At 28.5% G+C, this 24,123-nt stretch overlaps 2 protein-coding genes across 6 annotated transcripts in view; one reads left to right on the top strand and one right to left on the bottom strand.

Annotated features, from left to right (window-relative positions):
• LOC147022490 (beta-galactosidase-like) overlaps positions 1-24,123 on the bottom strand; it is a 124,294-nt gene that overhangs the window by 36,371 nt on the left and 63,800 nt on the right. The window lies entirely within an intron of this gene.
• LOC147022491 (uncharacterized) lies at positions 1,554-2,643 on the top strand. The gene is made up of 3 exons (XM_085893541.1): positions 1,554-1,981; positions 2,079-2,255; positions 2,353-2,643. The coding sequence occupies exons 1-3, from the start codon at positions 1,889-1,891 to the stop codon at positions 2,641-2,643; spliced, it is 561 nt and encodes a 186-aa protein (XP_085749667.1). The 5' UTR covers positions 1,554-1,888.

The following is a 24,123-nucleotide window of genomic DNA, read 5'->3' on the forward strand; positions in this document are numbered from 1 at the left end:
CAAAAATACACCAATACACATAAAAATATATACCAATACACATAAAAATATAGCAATGCACAAAAATACACCAATACACGTAAAAATATAGCAACACACAAAAATACACATAAAAATATATCAATACACAAAAATACACCAATACACATAAAAATACAGCAAGACACAAAAATACACCAATACACATAAAAATAAAGCAACACACATTAAAAATATATATATACACAAAAATAGAAATAAAAATATATCAATACACAAAAATACACCAATACACATAAAAATATAGCAATACACAAAAACACACCAATAAACATAAAAATATATCAATACACAAAAATACACCAATACACATGAAAAATATAACAATACACAAAAATACACCGAAACACATAAAAATATAGCAATACACAAAAATACACCGAAACACATAAAAATATAGCAATACACAAAAATACACCAATACACATAAAAATATATGCCAATACACATAAAAATAGAGCAATACACATAAAAATATATGCCAATACACATAAAAATAGAGCAATACACAAAAATAAACCAGAAAATATAGCAAAACACAAAAATACACCAATGCACAAAAATATAGCAATACACAAAAATACACCACCACACAAAAAATATATCAACACACAAAAATACACCAATACCCAGAAAAATATAGCAATTCACAAAAATATAGCAATACACAAAAATACACCACAACACCAGAAATATAGCAATACACAAAAATACACATAAAAATATAACAATACACAAAAATACACCAATACGCATTAAAAAAATAGCAATACACAAAAATACACCAATACACATAAAAATATAGCAAGACATAAAAATACACCAACACACATAAAAATATAGCAAAATACAAAAATACACCAATAAACATAAAAATATATCAACACACAAAAATACACCAATACACATAAAAATACATACCAATACACATGAAAATATAGCAATACACAAAAATACACCAATACACATTAAAAATATATCAGTAGGGTAAGAATACTGATTCTGGCTCACTTTTCCCCATGTAAATGAATGGGGGATTTTCAGCGATTTATATTTTTTTTCCCTAAAAATAAACCCCCCTTTTTATCCCAAGGTATATTTATTTGTCTCCCCTTTTAACCTGGAGGTTGAACCTCATTGAATTGAACACCTGGGGGTTGAACAGCTCACTCATTGAACTTATAAAGATTTGTTCATTCTCAAATTCCTTCAATAGTTTAATTTTCTTTGCACAATAATCCCCATCTAAAATATTGACAAACAAAACATTTGAATCTTTATATTTTTTAAGATACCCCATTTGTGCCATTACGAAATGATAAACTTCTCTTAATGCTCTTGTTTGACCACCTCCTGAGCCACAGGTTATTTTTTGTTGAGCCCCGCCCACTTTTCTTTAAGCCCCGCCCACTTTTGTTAGCCCCGCCCACTTGCCACAAGGTATTCAATAAGCCCCGCCCACTTTTCTTTAAGCCCCGCCCACTTTTGCTAAGCTCCGCCCACTTTTCATAAGGTATTTTTTCTAAGCCACGCCCACTTTTCCTAAGCCCCGCCCACTTTTGCTAAGCTCCGCCCACTTTCCATGAGGTATTTTTTTCTAAGCCACGCCCACTTTTCCTAAGCTCCGCCTACTTTTGCTAAGCCCCGCCCACTCTTACATCATTTCCAGTTCATCTCTGACTCAAAGAAATCACCAGAAAATTACAGGATGTTATGGTTTTGAAAAATTTCCCAATGAAGGCTTGCCTAGGCTTGCCCAGGGAATTTCCAAAGGAAACCACACCCACCAGTCTTTCTCTATAAAAGCTTCAAACCCAGGCTCCATTTTAAACATTTGTTCTTGCTGGCAATGGTGTTCTGTGTGCTTGTCTCGAACTGTCTGTCTTCTATGGAACTAAACCTTCAAGTTGATGAACTGGATTCAAACCTCTTATCTATTGAGGTAAGATTTTTTATTTTCCTATTTTCAAACTTTGATTGAAGCATACTCATTTAATAATTAAATAACTTAATTAATACATTATTATTTTCTCTCACAGGAAATTGTGTCTGAAATACGAAATGAAAATACTGCTTTTGCTACAACTTTGGGGGAAATTGTTGGCTTGGTTGAAGACCTTGAGTGGGATGACTTTGGTGTTCCTTGGAATTCTCTGTCTTCTATGGAACTAAACCTTCAAGTTGATGAACTGGATTCAAACCTCTTATCTATTGAGGTAAGATTTTTTATTTTCCTATTTTCAAACTTTGATTGAAGCATACTCATTTAATAATTAAATAACTTAATTAATACATTATTATTTTCTCTCACAGGAAATTGTGTCTGAAATACGAAATGAAAATACTGCTTTTGCTACAACTTGGGGCGAAATTGTTGGCTTGGTTGAAGACCTTATGAGCGACCAAGACCCACAGAACGAGTTCGTCCTTGATGACCCAACCAAAGAGTTATACCTTGGAGACCAGCAAAATCCTGAAAAAGAGTTTTACAGCAATAGTACTCATTGTGAGTTATCAAGACAATACCCACTGAACAAGTTATACCTTGATGAGCCAGAATACAAGTTTTACCTTGGAGACTCACAAATTTTGAAAAATCAGTAAATGAGTTCTGCCTTGATGGTTTAAATAACTACCTTGGAGACTCAGGAAAAGGGTTCTGCCAAGATGGTTCTAAATATGGGGCCTACCTTGGAGACTCACAAATTTTGAAAAAATCAGTAAATGAGTTCTGCCTTGATGGTTTAAATAACTACCTTGGAGACTCAGGAAAAGGGTTCTGCCAAGATGGTTCTAAATATGGGGCCTACCTTGGAGACTCACAAATTTTGAAAAAATCAGTAAATGAGTTCTGCCTTGATGGTTTAAATAACTACCTTGGAGACTCAGGAAAAGGGTTCTGCCAAGATGGTTCTAAATATGGGGCCTACCTTGGAGACTCACAAATTTTGAAAAAATCAGTAAATGAGTTCTGCCTTCCAACGTTGTGGTATTCCCATAATCAATATCGTGTCTCATGCACACTTCATCAACTCTATTGATTGGTTCACTCCAGGATTTAGGATTGTCTGCCTCATCTAATCTTTTATCCAAGTTTGTGCCTGGACCACAGAAAGAATACCCTGGAAGATGTAATTCCCCTGGTATTCCAGTAGTTGTAAATTTACTTCCTGATAAAAACTTTTGTATATCTCCTGCGAGTTTGTGTTTGGAGATAAATTGATTTTTTTTTGAACCACACACCGAACATATACCTTTTTGTATAACCCTGTTATTTTTACTTTTAATATATGAAATATTTTTAGTATTAGTTTTCTTTTTACATTTGAGACAATAACTCATTTATTTATGAGAAAAATTTCTGCAGAGTGCAAAAACCTTTTTAGTTTCCAACATGCACATTTGAATCTTAATTTTTAAAACATAAAGAATCCTTAGAAATGCCTTCACTCTCTCCTCCATTTATTTAAGAAAAACTTGAATTAAAATGAATAGCTTGACGATGCTAATAGTTTTGTTGAAAGTATTGCAAATAGACTTTTTAATTCTTTGTATTCCTCCCTGGTGAGATAAGTTAATTTCTTTAATACCTCTATTCTTTTTTGAATCTCACTGGTTTCCATATTTTGATATTTATTCATTCTCTCTCTTTCCTCCCTCTCTCTCTTCTCTCTTTCCTCCTTCTCTCTCTCCTCCTCCTCCTTTTCCTCCTCTTCCCTCTCTTCTTCAACTCCTTCCTCATCCCTTACTATACTTGAATCGTTTACACCCCATAGAATATTATACATATATTCATCAGGATTTCTTGTTATTCCTGTATCCAAAATAATTTTTTTACAACAGGAAACCAATAAAATTTCTTTTGAATTTCTAAAAGAGCCTTACCTTTTCTTAACCTTATAATTTTTTCATTATTTAACATTCTAATTAAATCTAAAGTTGTTGGTTTATCAACATCAGCATAATGCCAATCTTTTATTGAAAATACCTCATTCTTATGTTGTAGAACATATTTATTAAAATACCGAATACCCTTTTCTTGAAGGTATGCTTGGACACAGAAATGATAATTTTCTTGAAGCCTTCTTGCTGTCATTTATGTATTAGAAATATATGTTAGAATAATATTATGGCACGAAACACCTCCCCATCTTCCCATAGTTAAATCATTTTGTATTTCCTTACTTATTATATATAATCCTGTTTTTTCTGTTTTCATGAGATAAACAAGGGCAAAACCATTATTATATTTACCCTTATTAAATTCTTTTATTTGTTGTTTACTAATCGTGGCTCCACAAAACTCATTCTCGATACCAAGTGGATAATATTCTTCCTTACGAGACTGATTTAATTGTTCCAGGTCTTCGAGGTTAATTTTAAATGACCAATTATACCCTAAATCATTCATATCATACCCCATTGTTCTATTCTCATACAAACGATACGCCCTTCTTTATAAAAATTTATTTTAATTCGAACTGTGAATTCTGTATGACCTGGAGATAATATCAACACTTCTGTATCTTTAGAATACACAGCCGTTTTATTTAAGTATATATATTGTGATAAATCGCTTAATCTCACCAAGTCATTCGCGTCAGTCGGGCTTGGATAATTTTTTAATTTATAAGCATTTTTCATGTTAATATTTTTGTTTATATTATATTTATATCGTTCAGCCTGTGCCTTTGTATAATAATTTGATAAATCAATATCCAGTTCTTGAGATACACCAAAGATAGAACCATCTTTACCAACATAAGTCATTTATATTAGATTAAAAATAATATCATAAAATTTTTTATTTTTGTTGAGTTGAAATAACACATATAGACATAATTGACCACAACACTTGGAATTTAATTCTTGGACTTGAAATGTTTGATAAACACCATTCTGTAAGAATTTTATGACTTCAACAGGTGGTGGAAGACCAAAACTATCAAAATAATATTTGTCTTGACTATTAAAAATACAAACCCAATGAGAACCGTTCCCATCATTATCTTCTAAGTTCATAATAATATTCTTTGTATGTTTCGACACATTTGTTAATTCATCTCTCATACAAATAACCACATTATGAATTTTTAATTTCTTACAATATTTGGCAAGTTGTAAATTTGATGTTGTATTCTTTCCAAATTCTTTCAACCACTCATCAATGCTCATTTATTTATTAGAAAGATATAATCCATTACCTCTTTTCGTTAATTTTACACCTGCTTGTGCTATAGAAGAAAGCATATCTCCAACTAACAATCTCGCTTTATCAGGCAGACCTTCAAGTTTTTCAGCAAAATCTACAATTACACCACTTCCACTAATTTGTTTCTCCAACTCTTTGTTATGTCTTTCCAATTCTTTTTGAGCCTGGAGTTGAGCCTTCCTTTCGTTGGCAGTTTTGACCGCTGTTGAAATACCACCCGTCAATGCTCCAACCGCACTTAAACCAGCAAATAAAGGAATTAGAAATGGGAGAAATCCTCCACTCGTCTCTCTTATTGAATATTTTTTCAACATTGGTTTTGTCATTTTAATTTTAAGTGAGCCAGTGTCATTCAAGATTTTAACCTGTTCTCTTGTGAGCAAAACATCAATTCTTACTGCTCCTTTTCTCTGAATTGTATTAACGTTAATCGTACAAGGCTTTTGATTTTGAACACAAGATGATAGTTTATGAAGATTGATTTGATTAACATATACCCCAGTTGGTACTTTGCCACTCATTTATTTAACAAAAAAATTATGTGAGACTAATCATCACACCATTATCTGTATTAATCTGCAATTCTGTTTCTTCCAAAAGCAAACAATATGTATCAACTTCTTCACTCTCTCCTCTTTCAATGTATAGGGAAGTATCCACTCGATTAGACTTTATAGTTTCTTTTTGAGCGCTCAGGTCAAACGTATAGATTGTATACAAACTTTTAAATGCTGTCATATCCAAAATAGGTTCTTTATTTCCATTACTTTCACACACCTTTTGGTAAGACTTGTATGCTTCAGCAAAATCATTTTTTCCCAATTAATTTCCAATCTATCTCGTGGATAAAATGTTCCATCTAGAGAAACGCGAAGTTGTTTCACCTTAGCATTATCACTCAATGCATTATTCTTATCAGTCGCAGTATCACCATCTGGCTTTTTAAAAATCATCCACAGATATCGTGGCTTTCCTTCCAGAACACCCAAATTCCACGTGTAAGTAGTTTGATTGAGTTTAACGTGTTGACATCTTCTTTTGAGGTATGATACACTGAGTGGTTTTTTTGAGTTAAGTCTTCGATTCAACATCTCTTCTGTTTTAAGATTAGGAGTATATTCACTGATATACCAACTCATCTCCTCAATTACAAATTTATTCTGATCACCAAAAGCATTACCAACACCAAAAAGCAATCTATTTTCATTATCATTCCTTTGTAGTTGAAATCTAATTTTAAGACCATACAGAACTTTATCATAATCACAAAATCCAAATATACCTTTAAGAGGAACTGCCACAGTAAAACTATTTTCTGCTTTTGTATCATCATTATACATTCCTTTCCTTTGAATATATCCAGGGTCTGTGTTTGTTCCCGTTGACATATCAGGAATAAAACCTTCGACAGACCCCTTTCCCATTCTATCACTGAATGTATAGAGTGTAAATTTCATCATTTCAGATACAGCAGAGACATAATCAACCGCTTCAACTTCTTGTGTTCCAATATACAATCGCACACTATCAAACATTTTCCAGAAGAAATCATTTACAAGTGTAGCGTTTGTGTTATTCCCAGCCTTAGTGAATTTAAATTTACACAACAAGAAACTTTCGGAGAGATTCAAATAGGTTTGTTGATTATTTATTTCAAAACTTTTTGTACCATTTGTATTCCAGTCTGTTCCAGTTATTGCATTTACCTTGAAGTAATCTTCTTTTTTAGTGGAGTTTGAGATAATAATAGTATCATCCAAATCATAGATATTATCAATTGCTTCCATACTTGTATTTATTTAGGAAAAAAGATGTTAAAACTTTTGAAACCCTGATCCAAGTATTTGAATTATTTTCTGTCGTTCTTGGGGGGACAACTGAGTTTTACCTTTCTTAATTTCTTTTATTGCTTGTAATTTATGAGATTCTTTCTGAGCATCTTTTATACTCTTTACAGCACCTGCTACATTTCCCACAGCAGAAGCAGTTGAACCAATTAGGTCTTTATGTTTAAGAATAGTTGAACCAATACCCATGAGAGTATCAATTATCCCATCTCCTCTAAATTGATGTCCAACACCCCTTTGTCTCTTAGGTTTATAGTATCCTCTACCAAGATACATACCTTCACCCTTGTAGTACGGGAAAGGAACATCCCATCCCCTGTAATTATTTTATATTTTCCCAACTCGTGCTTCCTCACAATAACCATCGTATTTATTTATTGAAAAACTTCACGTAGGTGAATTCTGATGGATATAACTTCTCCATTAAAAGAAATCACACGATTATCTTGGTCGGTTATCCTAAAATTTACTCTGTGTATGGTTTTTCCTGACACAGGTAGATAAACCAAATTTTTAGGCTCCATATTGAATTTATAACCAATTGGGGTTGAGTATGCGCTGAATGAAAATATTGTATTTGTTTTTAATCCATCATTATAAGCACCATCAATCAAATCACAGTGAATTAACACCGAATTTATTCCTGAGGATATTTGAATGACATTATCACTGTAAAACGTCCCATTAGTTTCAATCTTTTTTGAGGAGAAACCTAATAACTCTCTAAATGAATTATCAATTGTGAAATCAACCTTGTAGTTATTTTTAACTTTAATCGTTGATTTTGAAGTATGTTTTTGAATGTTTATAACAATATTTTTTGGTTCATCACCCTGTTCTTTCATAAGACGAGCAATTTCGGAAGATATTTGAGAAATCTCGTATGCTCCGGGTGAGACTGTTATCGCTTTGTATCCACTTCCCGGATTATAACTAAACTTGTCATTTTTCTCGGTTATATTAAATAAGGTATTATAAGTCTCCATGGACAATAAAGATGCCTCATATTCTTTTGTTGTGTCAAGTTGTAGTGGGTATGGGAATGAAGATGTGTGGTCGCTTGTTGTGAAATTAAAACTCAGGATTGTGCTTCTCATCTTATTTAATATGAGATAAAATGTCTTTATATTGAGATTTATTAATTATTTTCATGTTCATCAACTGGTCTAAAATGGCTGATGCTTCATTAAAACAATTGTTATTTCCAGCCTTCTTACTGCCGAACAACAATAACAGTCTATTAACTAATTGCGATGGGTCATTTGGAAGAAAACTAATACCTGAACCAAGGATACTTAAAGCCTGAATAATGTGTTTCTCCTTCTCATTCTTCCTACTTTTACCAGAAAGAATAACCTTATAATTTAGAGTGTTCAGCAAATCAATATATACTCTATCATCATTATTTTCCATATCCAATGGTTTATCAATATACTTTGATTCATAACTCACAGTTGAACCTTGCCTTCCATCTTTTGTGAGAAGAAACATTAATCTCGGAGTTAGTTTAACAGGGGGTTGAGCAGAACTTAAGAACCTTAATTCATCATTAAATATCAATACCTTTTCTTGAACAAGATGAAATATTGCTGGTTGTTCTGTTGGAATGAGTCCTGCTTTGGTTTTTGAATCCGCTGAATATTCATTGTTTTGAACAGCATTCACAATATAATCAGGGGGTTGATTAATCTCTTCCAGTTGTAGAAATAAACCTTCATCATGTTCTAATTCTCCAATATGCTCTAATTCTTCCTCCGTCATTTGACTGAAATCTTTTAACATTTGGAGCTTTCTGGGAGTATATTCTACTGTGGGAACTGTGGAAACATCTTTCATTTTTTCTTGGGAAGTTTTTAAAAGTGGTTTAAAAAATTTCTCTTGTTTTTTTCAAATGCTTCTTCGCCCGTTAGTTTCTGTCTGCGTTTCTTCTTTATGTCTTCCTGTTGTTTTACAACTTTTGAAACCAACTCTTGATGTTCCTTAAATCTTCTTGCTCTTTCTTTTGTATCCATTTATTTATTGTAAAATATCATTTAATGAATTGTAAAGATCAACAGGGAAATTTTCCTTTTCTTCATCATTCAAGTAGATGTGTTCAAATAAATCCTTTTCTTTAAATATTTCATCAAATTCTTTATTAACATTAATGCGAGTTGTAATTTCTTCTTCACTAATCCTTGCATCTCTGCTTTTCATACGTTTGTGTTGAGTTTCTTCATCAACATCAAAACCGAATGATAAAATCTTCACTCCGCTCAGATATTTAATAATTTGTCTCGTTCCTTCTGGATTAGTTTCTAATATCCCAACACCACCAGATTTTAGTTTCTTTAACTCACTCTTACAATGTGAATATTTTGTTGTACCAAGAGAAACCTCCTCAAATATTTGTCCTTCATTCCTCAATCGCATATGTTCCTCCACTGAAATATAGTGATAATCTACACCTTTTACTTCTCCAGGTCTTATTGCTCTAGTTGTTGTTGATACAATGCGTATCACGCAGTGTTTTTTAAGTAAATTTACAATATTCTCATTTGTACTACACAAGAACCTTGATTTATGAAAGTTTTTTCCAGAAGCAGATTTACCCACAAGATTTATAATAATAGTTGTCATTTATATATGTAATTGTTTATAAAACAAAAAATATATCCCTTAATATCTCATCTTGTTTCACAACAATATATTTATATTTTTCAGTCGTGTGCTTAATATAATCCTCAAATTTCTTTTTACTACATAATGTAGAACAATTATCTCTCCAAAAATTATTGATATCTATTGAATTTAACTTGAATAAAATAAAAGTATTAGCATTGTTTCTGATGGAACGACGAGGAAGTTGAAAGTACGATTGACTAAGATAAATACAATTACAAGAAGAATGTCTCCCTCTTGTGTAGTAGCTGTCCATTACCGTTTGGTTTCTCTCATTAACACAATCATCAAAGATAACGAGGTTCTTTTTGATTTATGCAAATCTTGGGGATACGGTATGTCATGCGTATTATCACTAAGAATACAAGTTATAAGATTTGATTTCTTTTTACATCTCTGTGTATCACAAAATAGTTGAATTATATCTTCAATGTTATAATCATTTAGGTTTTTTTGACGTTTAAATAAACCTATTATATCTTCTTTTTGAAGACCAGCATTAAAACCTTGTGAGAGTAGTTGATACTCTGGTTGAAAACTTCGACTTTGTGAAAATTATTAAATTATCATAATCTAAAAAGTTGGGAGTGAGGAGCATTTTTAAAAGTAAGCAGGTTTTTCCACATCCACTTGAACCAACTATGAGACATCTTAATGAATTTGGGAGATTTTTATGGTTGTTAAATTTTATCTTATTTTCCCAAATAGGTAAAAAATCATTCATTTATATATTTGAAAAACAGGTTATTTAATTTATTATTGGCTTTTTTAGAAACTCTATATTTTATCCTAAGTTCAGGTTTAATTTCAAGATAATCCATTATTTTATTTATACAATATCTTGTGTTGATATTTCCCTGAAAATTACATCCATGAATAATATACAACAACAATCCTTTGAACATTTCTCTTATACGTTCAGTTTCTTCCCTTGTAAGGAAAGGTGTGTTATCATCCTCATACTTTACATTCATTTCTCTAATCAATCTTGTAAAGTAATTCATTTTTGGTGTAAATCTAAAAGAATTATTTTCCTTTTTATATTTTTTATTATCATTAATTAGAAGATAATCACAGAATATACATTGTTTATAGGCTTTTGACTCTGTGTTTAATCCCTGTCTTTCACACGCAGGACAATTCTCAAATTTGTCATATGGAGAATCAGGAAAGTCTAGCATATTTATAAAGTAAAACTTTACTTAAACTGAAATTCATCTATACTTTCAGTTGTATATTACCATCGATATCGATATACTTTTTTTCATTATCAGATTCAACGACAACATTTTTTATATTAAAGGTAATTTTAAAATTATCGTTAACTACTATTGAACGAAATGTCATTTCACCTGATATATTAACATCCTTTATTTCATCAAGATTTACATCTTTAGGGTTGTTGAAAAAAATACAAATTTCTCCTTGCATATTACAGATGGTCTTATCTTTTCTTTCTAAAGCTTCATCCATAAGGTTTTTGTTCTTTGATACTTTTTCTTGTTTCATTGCTTTTTCTAGTTTTGAATATATTACTAGAAGGAGAGGAGAAACTTTTGTTAGAGATACTTTAATTGATGTTCTACCAGGTATACTAAAAGCCCTTCCACTGAAGGAAATTGAAGAACTCATATTATTTACCATAATAGTTTTTATCCAATAGTTGTTATATTTATCTTTGTTCAATTTTACATCCTTGACATATTTCTCAGTATCTTTAACAGATGAAGAGATTGATTGAAACTTGTCTTTTGTGTCTTGAAACATTGTATTTATTAAGTGAAAAAGTTGGAGGATAAAATGTTTTTAAGCACAGATTCACCTATAAATTAAACGAAATTTTCATCAAGAAAATTTTAGTTTAAGCAAAGTTTTATTCTATAAATATGGTGAATACAACGTACTGCGATGTTTGTAATCACGAATATAAACATTATAGAAAACACCTCCGAACCAACAAACACACATTTAATCTATTTCATCAAATATCTCCTCTTGAGTTGGAAAGAAAACATTGTGATATCTGTTCAAAGGATGTTTTGAAGAGTAGTTATAATCAACATCTTCAATCACAAAAACACAAGAAAAATGAGTTTAAAGTAAAGGGAGACTATTATATTAAAAACACTGATGAGGCATTTAAAGGGCATATAAAAATAAGGATTTTTCAATTTGGAGAACCCGGTCCATCATCAATAGCTGAATCAATTGAAATAGTGAAACCCGATGTTGAAAAATTTATTAAAAAGACATTAAAAGAAATAAAAACTTTAAAGTTTTATATGGGAGTGAAAATGAATATGAAAAGACAAGATGAAGAACAAACTCCTTATATGAGAACAGATCTTCATTTTATAACATCATTTCAAGATTTTTTGAATAGTGGGGTTTATGAAGAACTATCAAGACAAGAGGAGGATGTTGATAATACAGTGGTAGGAAGTGGATTCAATATTAAAAAATCATCTTTTTAGATATACACATTCTAAAATCAAACCCTCTTAAAGCTTCTTCTTATATTGAATTACCAAAAGAAATAAAACTAAAGAAGGCAGTTGTTAATATTAAGAACAATGATAATAAATGTTTTCTCTGGTCTGTTCTTGCTCACTTACATCCACCAAAATGTAATTCAGAAAGAGTAAAACAATATATGAAATATGAGAATACCTTGGACATTAAAGATTTTAAATTCCCAATGCCATTAACAGATATTCCTAAATTTGAGAAAAAGAATAATCTTTCTATTAATGTATATGGATTAACGGATACAAACAAAGTTCAAATATTAAAAATTTCAAACAACTATAAAAATGAAGAAACACACATTGATCTTTTATATTTTAGTGTTGGAAAGAATTCACATTACACATACATCAATAATTTATCAAGATTAATCTCTTCTCAGGTATTCAGAACAGCAAACAAAATATATCCTTGTCAGCGATGTCTTAATTCATTTCATACAAAAGAACGATTAGAACAACATTCAAAATATTGTAGTAATCATAAATCAGCTGTAATTACAATGCCTAAACCTGGTGAAAAGATTTATTTTGAAGATTATAATAAATCTATCATGCACCCATTTGTGATATACGCTGATTTTGAATGTATCCTTAAAAAGATAAATACTGCTTCTCCTAATCCAAAAGAACCATATACAAATAAATATCAAAAACATATTCCTTGTGGTTTCTGTTATTATATCAAATCATCTGTTGGAGAAAAGTATAACAAACTTGAACATTATCGTGGAAAAAATGCTTCACAAGAGTTTGTAAAACGATTAGAAAAGGATTGTATAAGACTCACTAAATTAATGAAAGAAACAAATGAACCGATGAAATTAACCAAAGAAGAAAAATTAGAATTTAGAATGAACAATATCTGTCATATTTGTGAGGGGGAAATTAAGGAGTCTAAAGTTAGAGACCATTGTCATCTTACTGGTAAATATAGAGGTCCCGCTCATTCCTGTTGTAATCTTAATTATAAATTACCTTCTTTTATTCCAGTCTTTCTTCACAACAGCGCCAACTATGATACACATCTATTTATAAATGAACTTTCAAAAACACCAGGGAATATTTCTGCTATAACAAACACAAGTCAAAAGTATATTTCATTTTCAAAAATGATATTCACAAAACCTTTAACTCGTATTAGGTTTTTAGATTCTTACAAGTTTATGGGAACACCACTAGCCTACCTCGCATCAAATCTAAGCTCCACGGACTCTTTTCCAAATCTTAATTCATTCTTTCCAAAAGAGGAAATTCTCACTAAAGAGGAAATTCAGATTAAAGAGAGAATTCAAAGTAAAGAGGAAATTCTAACTGAAGATGAAATTCTAATTATAAAGAAAATTCGAACTAAAGAGGAAATTCAGATTTAAGATGAAATTCTGATTAAAGAAGGAATTCTTACGAGAGAGGAAATTCAAACAAGGAATGAAATTCAAAGTAAAGAGAAAATTCTTACAAGTAAGGGAATTTATCCTTATGATTATATGGATTCATTTATGAGATTTAAAGAAACACAACTTCCTTCAAAAGAAAGTTTCTATAATAACCTTTATGAAGAAGAGATAAGTGATAAGGAATATAAACACGCACAAGAAATATGGAAAATATTTAAGATAAAGAACCTTGGAGAATATCATGATTTATATCTAAAAACAGATGTTTTATTGTTAGCTGATGTGTTTGAGGCTTTTAGATCACTCTGTCATAATAAAAATTGTTATGGATTAGATCCTGCCCACTATTTCACAGCTCCTGGTTTAGCTTGGAGTGCAATGTTGAAAATGACAAAACAAGATATAGATTTAATCAGTGATGTGGATATGCTTTTGATGATTGAGAAGTCCAAGAGAGGTGGAATATCACAAGTATGTTCAAAAAGATATGCTAAAGCAAATAATAAATATCTTCCAAATTATGATAGTGAAAAAGATAGTAATTATTTGATGTATCTTGATGCTAATAATTTGTATGGATGGGCAATGTCTCAATCTCTGCCTTATGGTAAATTAGAGTGGGTGGAAGAAAAGGATTATGAAAAGGCTTTGATGAATATTGTTATTTATTCTCAAGAGGAATTGAATGACGAAGAAGAAGGTTATTATTTTGAAGTTGATTTGAGGTACCCGAGTGATCTTCATAATAAGCATAAAGATCTTCCTTTTGCATGTGAGAAAGAAACTCCAAAGAAAGAATGGTTAAGTGATTATCATAAAAGTTTTAATATTAAAGGTAAATCAACAGAAAAGTTATTAACAACATTCTATGATAAAGAGGGATATGTTTTGCATTAGAGAAGCTTAAAACAGTTTTTGAGAGAAGGATTGAGAGTAGCTAAAATTCATAGAGTTTTAAAATTTAAACAAAGTCCTTGGGTGAAAAAGTATATTCAATTCAATACAGATATGAGAGCAAATACAAAAGTAAAATTTGAAGGGGACTTTTATAAATTAATGAATAATGCTGTATTTGGAAAGACTATGGAAAATGTTAGAAACAGGCAAAACATTAGATTCGCAACATCTTGGAAAGAAGCTTCGAGATTGATAAATAAACCAAGTTTTGAGAGAGAAGAGGTTTTTTCAGAGAACTTTTCTGCAATTCATATGAAAAAGGAAAGTATTGTAATGGATAAACCAATTTATATTGGAACAGCAGTTCTTGATTTATCAAAGATATTGATGTATGATTATTTGTATAATGACTTAAAGAAAGAGTATGGTGAAAATGTTTCATTGTTGTATATGGATACTGATAGTTTTATCCTAGATATAAAAACTGATGATGTTTATGAAGATATGAAGAAAAATATTGGAGTATATGATACAAGTAATTTCAGCAAGAAGAGTGAGTTATTTTCCAAAAAGAATGAAAAGGTTATTGGTAAGTTTAAGGATGAGTTGGGTGGAAAAGTAATGAGTGAGTTTATTGGATTGAGAGCAAAGGCATATGCTTATAAGTATGGTGAACAGATTGATAAGAGGTTAAAGGGAATAAAGAAATATGTAATAAAGAAATCAATAACTTTTAGAAATTATTATAATTGTTTGATGAATAAGAAAGAAGAATATAGGAAAATGAATACAATAAGAAGTTATAAACATAACATATATAGTGAAGAAGTAAATAAAAAGGCATTAGGAGCCTTTGATGATAAGAGATTTATTTTAGATAATGGAATAGATTGTGTTCCATATGGATATTGTATGATAGAGTGTATAAAATAGATTATGTTTTAACGATGGGAAGATGGGTTAGGGTTTTTAAGGGCTACCGCCGCGTTTTTCACAATATATAAATGGTTAAACCAAGTATTAATCAAACTAAAGAGTGGAGAAAATCTCAGTCTTGGTATATAAATGGAAAACATAATGAATGTGAAAAATATCAAATAAGTCTTATTGAAAAAATAACTAAAACAAAGGTAAATAAAACAAATAAGCGAATTAATTTAAAAACTAGTAAGTTAGAGGATGTAAAGAAAAAAATGAATATCCTTGAATGGACTGAAAACTTTGATGGTTATCAATTGAACAATGAAAAAACAATTTACTATAATCTCAAAATGATATGTGGCTCAGGAGGTGGCCAGATGAGAGCATTAAGAGAAGTTTATCATTTCGTAATGGCACAAATGGGGTATCTTAAAAAATATAAAGATTCAAATGTTTTGTTTGTCAATATTTTAGATGGGGATTATTGTGCAAAGAAAATTAAACTATTGAAGGAATTTGAGAATGAACAAATCTTTATAAGTTCAATGAGTGAGCTGTTCAACCCCCAGGTGTTCAATTCAATGAGGTTCAACCTCCAGGTTAAAAGGGGAGACAAATAAATATACCTTGGGATAAAAAGGGGGGTTTATTTTTAGGGAAAAAAAATATAAATCGCTGAAAATCCCCCATTCATTTACATGGGGAAAAGTGAGCCAGAATCAGTATTCTTACCCTACTTATATCAATACACAAAAATACACCAATACACATTAAAAATATATCAATACACAAAAATACACCAATACACAGAAAAATATAGCAATACACACAAAAATACAGCAATACACAGAAAAATATATCAATACACAAAAATACACCAATACGCATAAAAATAAAGCAAGACACAAAAATACAGCAATACACATAAAAATATAGCAATACACAAAAATACACCAATAAACATAAAAATATATCAACACACAAAAATACACCAATACACATAAAAATACATACCATTACACATGAAAATATAGCAATACACAAAAATACACCAATACACATTAAAAATATATCAATACACAAAAATACACCAATACACATTAAAAATATATCAATACACAAAAATACACCAATACACAGAAAAATATAGCAATACACACAAAAATACAGCAATACACAGAAAAATATATCAATACACAAAAATACACCAATACGCATAAAAATAAAGCAAGACACAAAAATACAACAATACACATAAAAATATAGCAATACACAAAAATATATCAACACACAAAAATACACCAAAACACATTAAAAATATATTAATACACAAAAATACTCCAATACACATAAAAATAGCAATACACAAAAATACACCAAAAAATATAGCAATACACAAAAATACACCAATACACATAACAACATCGCAATTCACAAAAATACACCAATACACATAAAAATATATACCAATACACTTAAAAATATAGCAATACACAAAAATACACCAATACACAGAAAGATATGGCAATACACACAAATACACTAATACACATAAAAATGTAGCAATACACAGAAATACACCAATAGACATAAAAATATAGCAATACACACAAAAATATAGCAATGCACAAAAATACACCAATACACATAAAAATACATCAATACACAAAAATACACCAATACACATAAAAATAGAGCAACACACAAAAATACACCAATACACATAAAAATATATACCAATACACAAAAATATAGCAACACAAAATTACACCAATACACATAAAAATATATACCAACACACATAAAAATATAGCAATACACCAAAATACACCAGTACACAAAAATATCGCAATACACAAAAATACACCAATACACATAAAAATATAGCAATACACAAAAAGACACATAAAAATATATCAACACACAAAAATACAGCAATACACAAAAAATATGTCAATACACAAAAATACACCAACACACAAAAAAATATAGCAAAACACAAAAATACACCAATATACATAAAAATATAGCAATACACAAAATACACCAATACACATAAAAATATAGCAATACACATAAAAATATAGCAATACACAAAAAAATATAACAACACACAAAAATACACCAATGCAAAAAAATATAGCAATACACAAAAATACACATAAATATATATATATATATATATATATATATATATATATATATATATATATATATAAATATATATATATATCAATACAAAAAAATACACCAATACACATAAAAATATAGCAATTCACAAAAATACACCAACACACAAAAATACACATAAAAATATAGCAATTCACAAAAATACACCAACACACAAAAATACACATAAAAATATAGCAATACACAAAATGCACCAATACACAAAAAAATATAGCAATACACAAAAAAATAGCAATCCACAAAAATCCACCAATACCCATAAAAATATAGCAATACACAAAAATACCCGTAAAAATATGTCAAAACACATTCACAATATATCAATACACAAAAATACTCCAATACACATAAAAATATAGCACTACACAAAAATACACCAATACACATAAAAATATATGCCAATACACATAAAAATATAGCAATACACAAAAATACACATAAAAATATAGCAATACACAAAAATACACCAATACACATTAAAAATATATCAATACACCAATACACATTAAAAATATAGCAATACACAAAAATACACCAATACACATTAAAAATATAGCAATACACAAAAATACACCAATACACATAAAAATATAACAACACACAAAAATACACCAATCCACAAAAAAATAGCAATACACAAAAAATAGCAATACACAAAAATACACCAATACACATAAAAATATAGCAATACACAAAAATACACGTAAAAATACATCAATACACAAAAATACATCAAAACACATTCACAATATATCAATACACAAAAATACTCCAATACACATAAAAATATAGCAACACACAAAAATACAACAATACACATAAAAATATATCCCAATACACATAAAAATATAGCAATACACAAAAATACACCAACACACAAAAAAAATATAGCAAAACACAAAAATACACCAATACACACAAAAATATAGCAATACACAAAATACACCAATACACATAAAAATATAGCAATACACATAAAAATATAGCAATACACAAAAAAAATATAACAATACACAAAAATACACCAATGCAAAAAAAAATATAGCAATACACAAAAATACACTCATTCATGTAAAAATATATCAATACACAAAAATACACCAATACACATAAAATATAACAATACACAAAAACACACATAAAAATATAGCAATACACAAAAATACACATAAAAATATATCAATACACAAAAATACACCAACACACATAAAAATATCGCAATACACAAAAATACACCAATACACATAAAAATATAGCAATCCACAAAAATACACCAATACACAAAAATATAGCAATACACAAAAATACACCAATACACATAAAAATATATACCAATACACATAAAAATATAGCAATACACAAAAATACACCAATACACGTAAAAAAATAGCAACACACAAAAATACACATAAAAATATATCAATACACAAAAATACACCAATACACATAAAAATACAGCAAGACACAAAAATACACCAATACACATAAAAATAAAGCAACACACATTAAAAATATATATATACACAAAAATAGAGATAAAAATATATCAATACACAAAAATACACCAATACACATAAAAATATAGCAATACACAAAAACACACCAATAAACATAAAAATATATCAATACACAAAAATACACCAATACACATGAAAAATATAACAATACACAAAAATACACCGAAACACATAAAAATATAGCAATACACAAAAATACACCGAAACACATAAAAATATAGCAATACACAAAAATACACCAATACACATAAAAATATATGCCAATACACATAAAAATAGAGCAATACACATAAAAATATATGCCAATACACATAAAAATAGAGCAATACACAAAAATAAACCAGAAAATATAGCAAAACACAAAAATACACCAATGCACAAAAATATAGCAATACACAAAAATACACCACCACACAAAAAATATATCAATACACAAAAATACACCAATACCCAGAAAAATATAGCAATTCACAAAAATATAGCAATACACAAAAATACACCACAACACCAGAAATATAGCAATACACAAAAATACACATAAAAAGATAACAATACACAAAAATACACCAATACGCATTAAAAAAATAGCAATACACAAAAATACACCAATACACATAAAAATATAGCAAGACATAAAAATATAGCAATATACAAAAATACACCAATAAACATAAAAATATATCAACACACAAAAATACACCAATACACATAAAAATACATACCAATACACATGAAAATATAGCAATACACAAAAATACACCAATACACATTAAAAATATATCAATACACAAAAATACACCAATACACATTAAAAATATATCAATACACAAAAATACACCAATACACAGAAAAATATAGCAATACACACAAAAATACAGCAATACACAGAAAAATATATCAATACACAAAAATACACGAATACGCATAAAAATAAAGCAAGACACAAAAATACAGCAATACACATAAAAATATAGCAATACACAAAAATATATCAATACACAAAAATACACCAATACACATAAAAATATAGCAATACACAAAAATACACCAATACACAAAAATATAGCAATACACATAAAAAATACATCAACACACAAAAATACACCAATACACATAAAAAGAAAGCAATACCCAAAAATACACCAACACACATAAAAATATAGCAAGACACAAAAAACACCAATGCACAAAAAAAAATAAAGCAACACACAAAAATATATCAATACACAAAAATACACCAATACACACAAAAATATATCAATACACAAAAATACACCAATACACATAAAAACATGTCAATAAACAAAAATACACCAATACACATAAAATATAGCAATACACAAAAATATACCAATACACTTAAAAATATAGCAATACACAAAAATACACCAATACACATAAAAATATAGCAATACACAAAAATACAGATGAAAATATACCAATAAACAAAAATACACCAACAGACATAAAATATATATCAATACACAAAAACACACCAACACACATAAAAATATTGCAACACACAAAAATACACAAAAATATGTCAATACACAAAAATACACCAATACACATAAAAATATATAAAACACAAAAATACACCAATACACAAAAATATAGCAATACACAAAAATACACCAATACACATAAAAATATAGCAATACACAAAAAGACACATAAAAATATATCAACACACAAAAATACACCAATACACAAAAAAATATGTCAATACACAAAAATACACCAACACACAAAAAAATATAGCAAAACACAAAAATACACCAATACACATAAAAATATAGCAATACACAAAATACACCAATACACATAAAAATATAGCAATACACATAAAAATATAGCAATACACAAAAAAATATAACAATACACAAAAATACACCAATGCAAAAAAAAATATAGCAATACACAAAAATACACTCATTCACGTAAAAATATATCAATACACAAAAATACACCAATACACAAAAAAATATAGCAATACACAAAAATACATCAATACACAAAAATACACCAGCACACAAAAAATATAGCAATACACAAAAATACACATAAATATATATATCAATACACAAAAATACACCAATACACATAAAAATATAGCAATTCACAAAAATACACCAACACACAAAAATACACATAAAAATATAGCAATACACAAAATACACCAATACACAAAAAAATATAGCAATACACAAAAAAAAATAGCAATCCACAAAAATACACCAATACACATAAAAATATAGCAATACACAAAAATATGTCAATACACAAAAATACACCAAAACACATTCACAATATATCAACACACAAAAATACTCCAATACACATAAAAATATAGCAATACACAAAAGTACACCAATACACATAAAATATATCCCAATACACATAAAAATATAGCAATACACAAAAATACACCAATACACATTAAAAATATATCAATACACCAATACACATAAAAAATATAGCAATACACAAAAATACACCAATACACATTAAAAATATAGCAATACACAAAAATACACCAATACACATAAAAATATAACAACACACAAAAATACACCAATACACAAAAAATAGCAATACACAAAAATACACCAATACACAAAAAATAGCAATACACAAAAATACACCAATACACATAAAAATATAGCAATACACAAAAATACACGTAAAAATACATCAATACACAAAAATACATCAAAACACATTCACAATATATCAATACACAAAAATACTCCAATACACATAAAAATATAGCAACACACAAAAATACAACAATACACATAAAAATATATCCCAATACACATAAAAATATAGCAATACACAAAAATACAGATAAAAATATAGCAATACACAAAAAGACATAAAAAATATATCAACACACAAAAATACAGCAATACACAAAAAATATGTCAATACACAAAAATACACCAACACACAAAAAAAATATAGCAAAACACAAAAATACACCAATACACACAAAAATATAGCAATACACAAAATACACCAATACACATAAAAATATAGCAATACACATAAAAATATAGCAATACACAAAAAAAATATAACAATACACAAAAATACACCAATGCAAAAAAAAATATAGCAATACACAAAAATACACTCATTCACGTAAAAATATATCAATACACAAAAATACACCAATACACATAAAAATATAGCAATACACAAAAATACACCAATACACATAAAAATATAACAACACACAAAAATACACCAATACACAAAAAAATAGCAATACACAAAAATACACCAATACACAAAAAATAGCAATACACAAAAATACACCAATACACATAAAAATATAGCAATAAACAAAAATACACGTAAAAATACATCAATACACAAAAATACATCAAAACACATTCACAATATATCAATACACAAAAATACTCCAATACACATAAAAATATAGCAACACACAAAAATACAACAATACACATAAAAATATATCCCAATACACATAAAAATATAGCAATACACAAAAATACAGATAAAAATTTAGCAATACACAAAAATATACCAATACACATTAAAAAATATATCAATACACAAAAATACACCAATACACATAAAAATATAGCAATACACAAAAATACACCAATAAACATAAAAATATATCAACACACAAAAATACACCAATACACATAAAAATACATACCAATACACATGAAAATATAGCAATACACAAAAATACACCAATACACATTAAAAATATATCAATACACAAAAATACACCAACACATAAAAATATAGCAATGCACAAAAATATACCAATACACATAAAAATATAACAATACACAAAAATACACCAATGCACAAAAAATATAGCAATACACAAAAATACACTCATTCACGTAAAAATATATCAATACACAAAAATACACCAATACACATAAAAATATAGCAACACACAAATACACATAAAATATAGCAATACACAAAAATACACCAATGCACAAAAAAAATATAGCAATACACAAAAATACACTCATTCACGTAAAAATATATCAATACAGAAAAAAAAACAAATCACATTAAAAATATATCAAAACACAAAAATACTCCAATACACATAAAAATAGAGCAATAACAAAAAATATGCCAATACACGTAAAAATAGAGCAATACACAAAAATAAACCAGAAAATATAGCAAAACAAAAATACACCAATGCACAAAAATATAGCAATACACAAAAATACACCACCACACAAAAAATATATCAATACACAAAAATACACCAATACCCAGAAAAATATAGCAATTCACAAAAATATAGCAATACACAAAAATACACCACAACACCAGAAATATAGCAATACACAAAAATACACATAAAAAGATAACAATAGACAAAAATACAACAATACGGATTAAAAAAATAGCAATAAACAAAAATACACCAATACACATAAAAATATAGCAAAAAATAAAAATACACCAACAGACATAAAAATATAACAATACACAAAAATACAACAATAAACATAAAAATATATCAACACACAAAAATACACCAATACACATAAAAATACATACCAATACACATGAAAATATAGCAATACACAAAAATACACCAATACACATTAAAAATATATCAACACACAAAAATACACCAATACACATTAAAAATATATCAATACACAAAAATACACCAATACACAGAAAAATATAGCAATACACACAAAAATACAGCAATACACAGAAAAATATATCAATACACAAAAATACACCAATACACATAAAAATAAAGCAAGACACAAAAATACAGCAATACACATAAAAATATAGCAATACACATAAAATATATCAATACACAAAAATACACCAATACACATAAAAATATAGCAATACACAAAAATACACCAATACACAAAA

This window comes from Eptatretus burgeri, chromosome 8 (genome assembly GCF_056783735.1).
Source record: "Eptatretus burgeri isolate ZD-2024b chromosome 8, Ebu_testis_v1, whole genome shotgun sequence".
NCBI classification, from domain to species: domain Eukaryota; kingdom Metazoa; phylum Chordata; class Myxini; order Myxiniformes; family Myxinidae; genus Eptatretus; species Eptatretus burgeri.

Coding starts and splice junctions, on each gene's coding strand:
- LOC147022491 (XM_085893541.1), top strand. CDS start 1,889: ATGGTGTTCTGTGTGCTTGTCTCGAACTGTCTGTCTTCTATGGAACTA. Junction 1,982..2,078: donor CAAACCTCTTATCTATTGAG/GTAAGATTTTTT, acceptor TTTCTCTCACAG/GAAATTGTGTCTGAAATACG. Junction 2,256..2,352: donor CAAACCTCTTATCTATTGAG/GTAAGATTTTTT, acceptor TTTCTCTCACAG/GAAATTGTGTCTGAAATACG.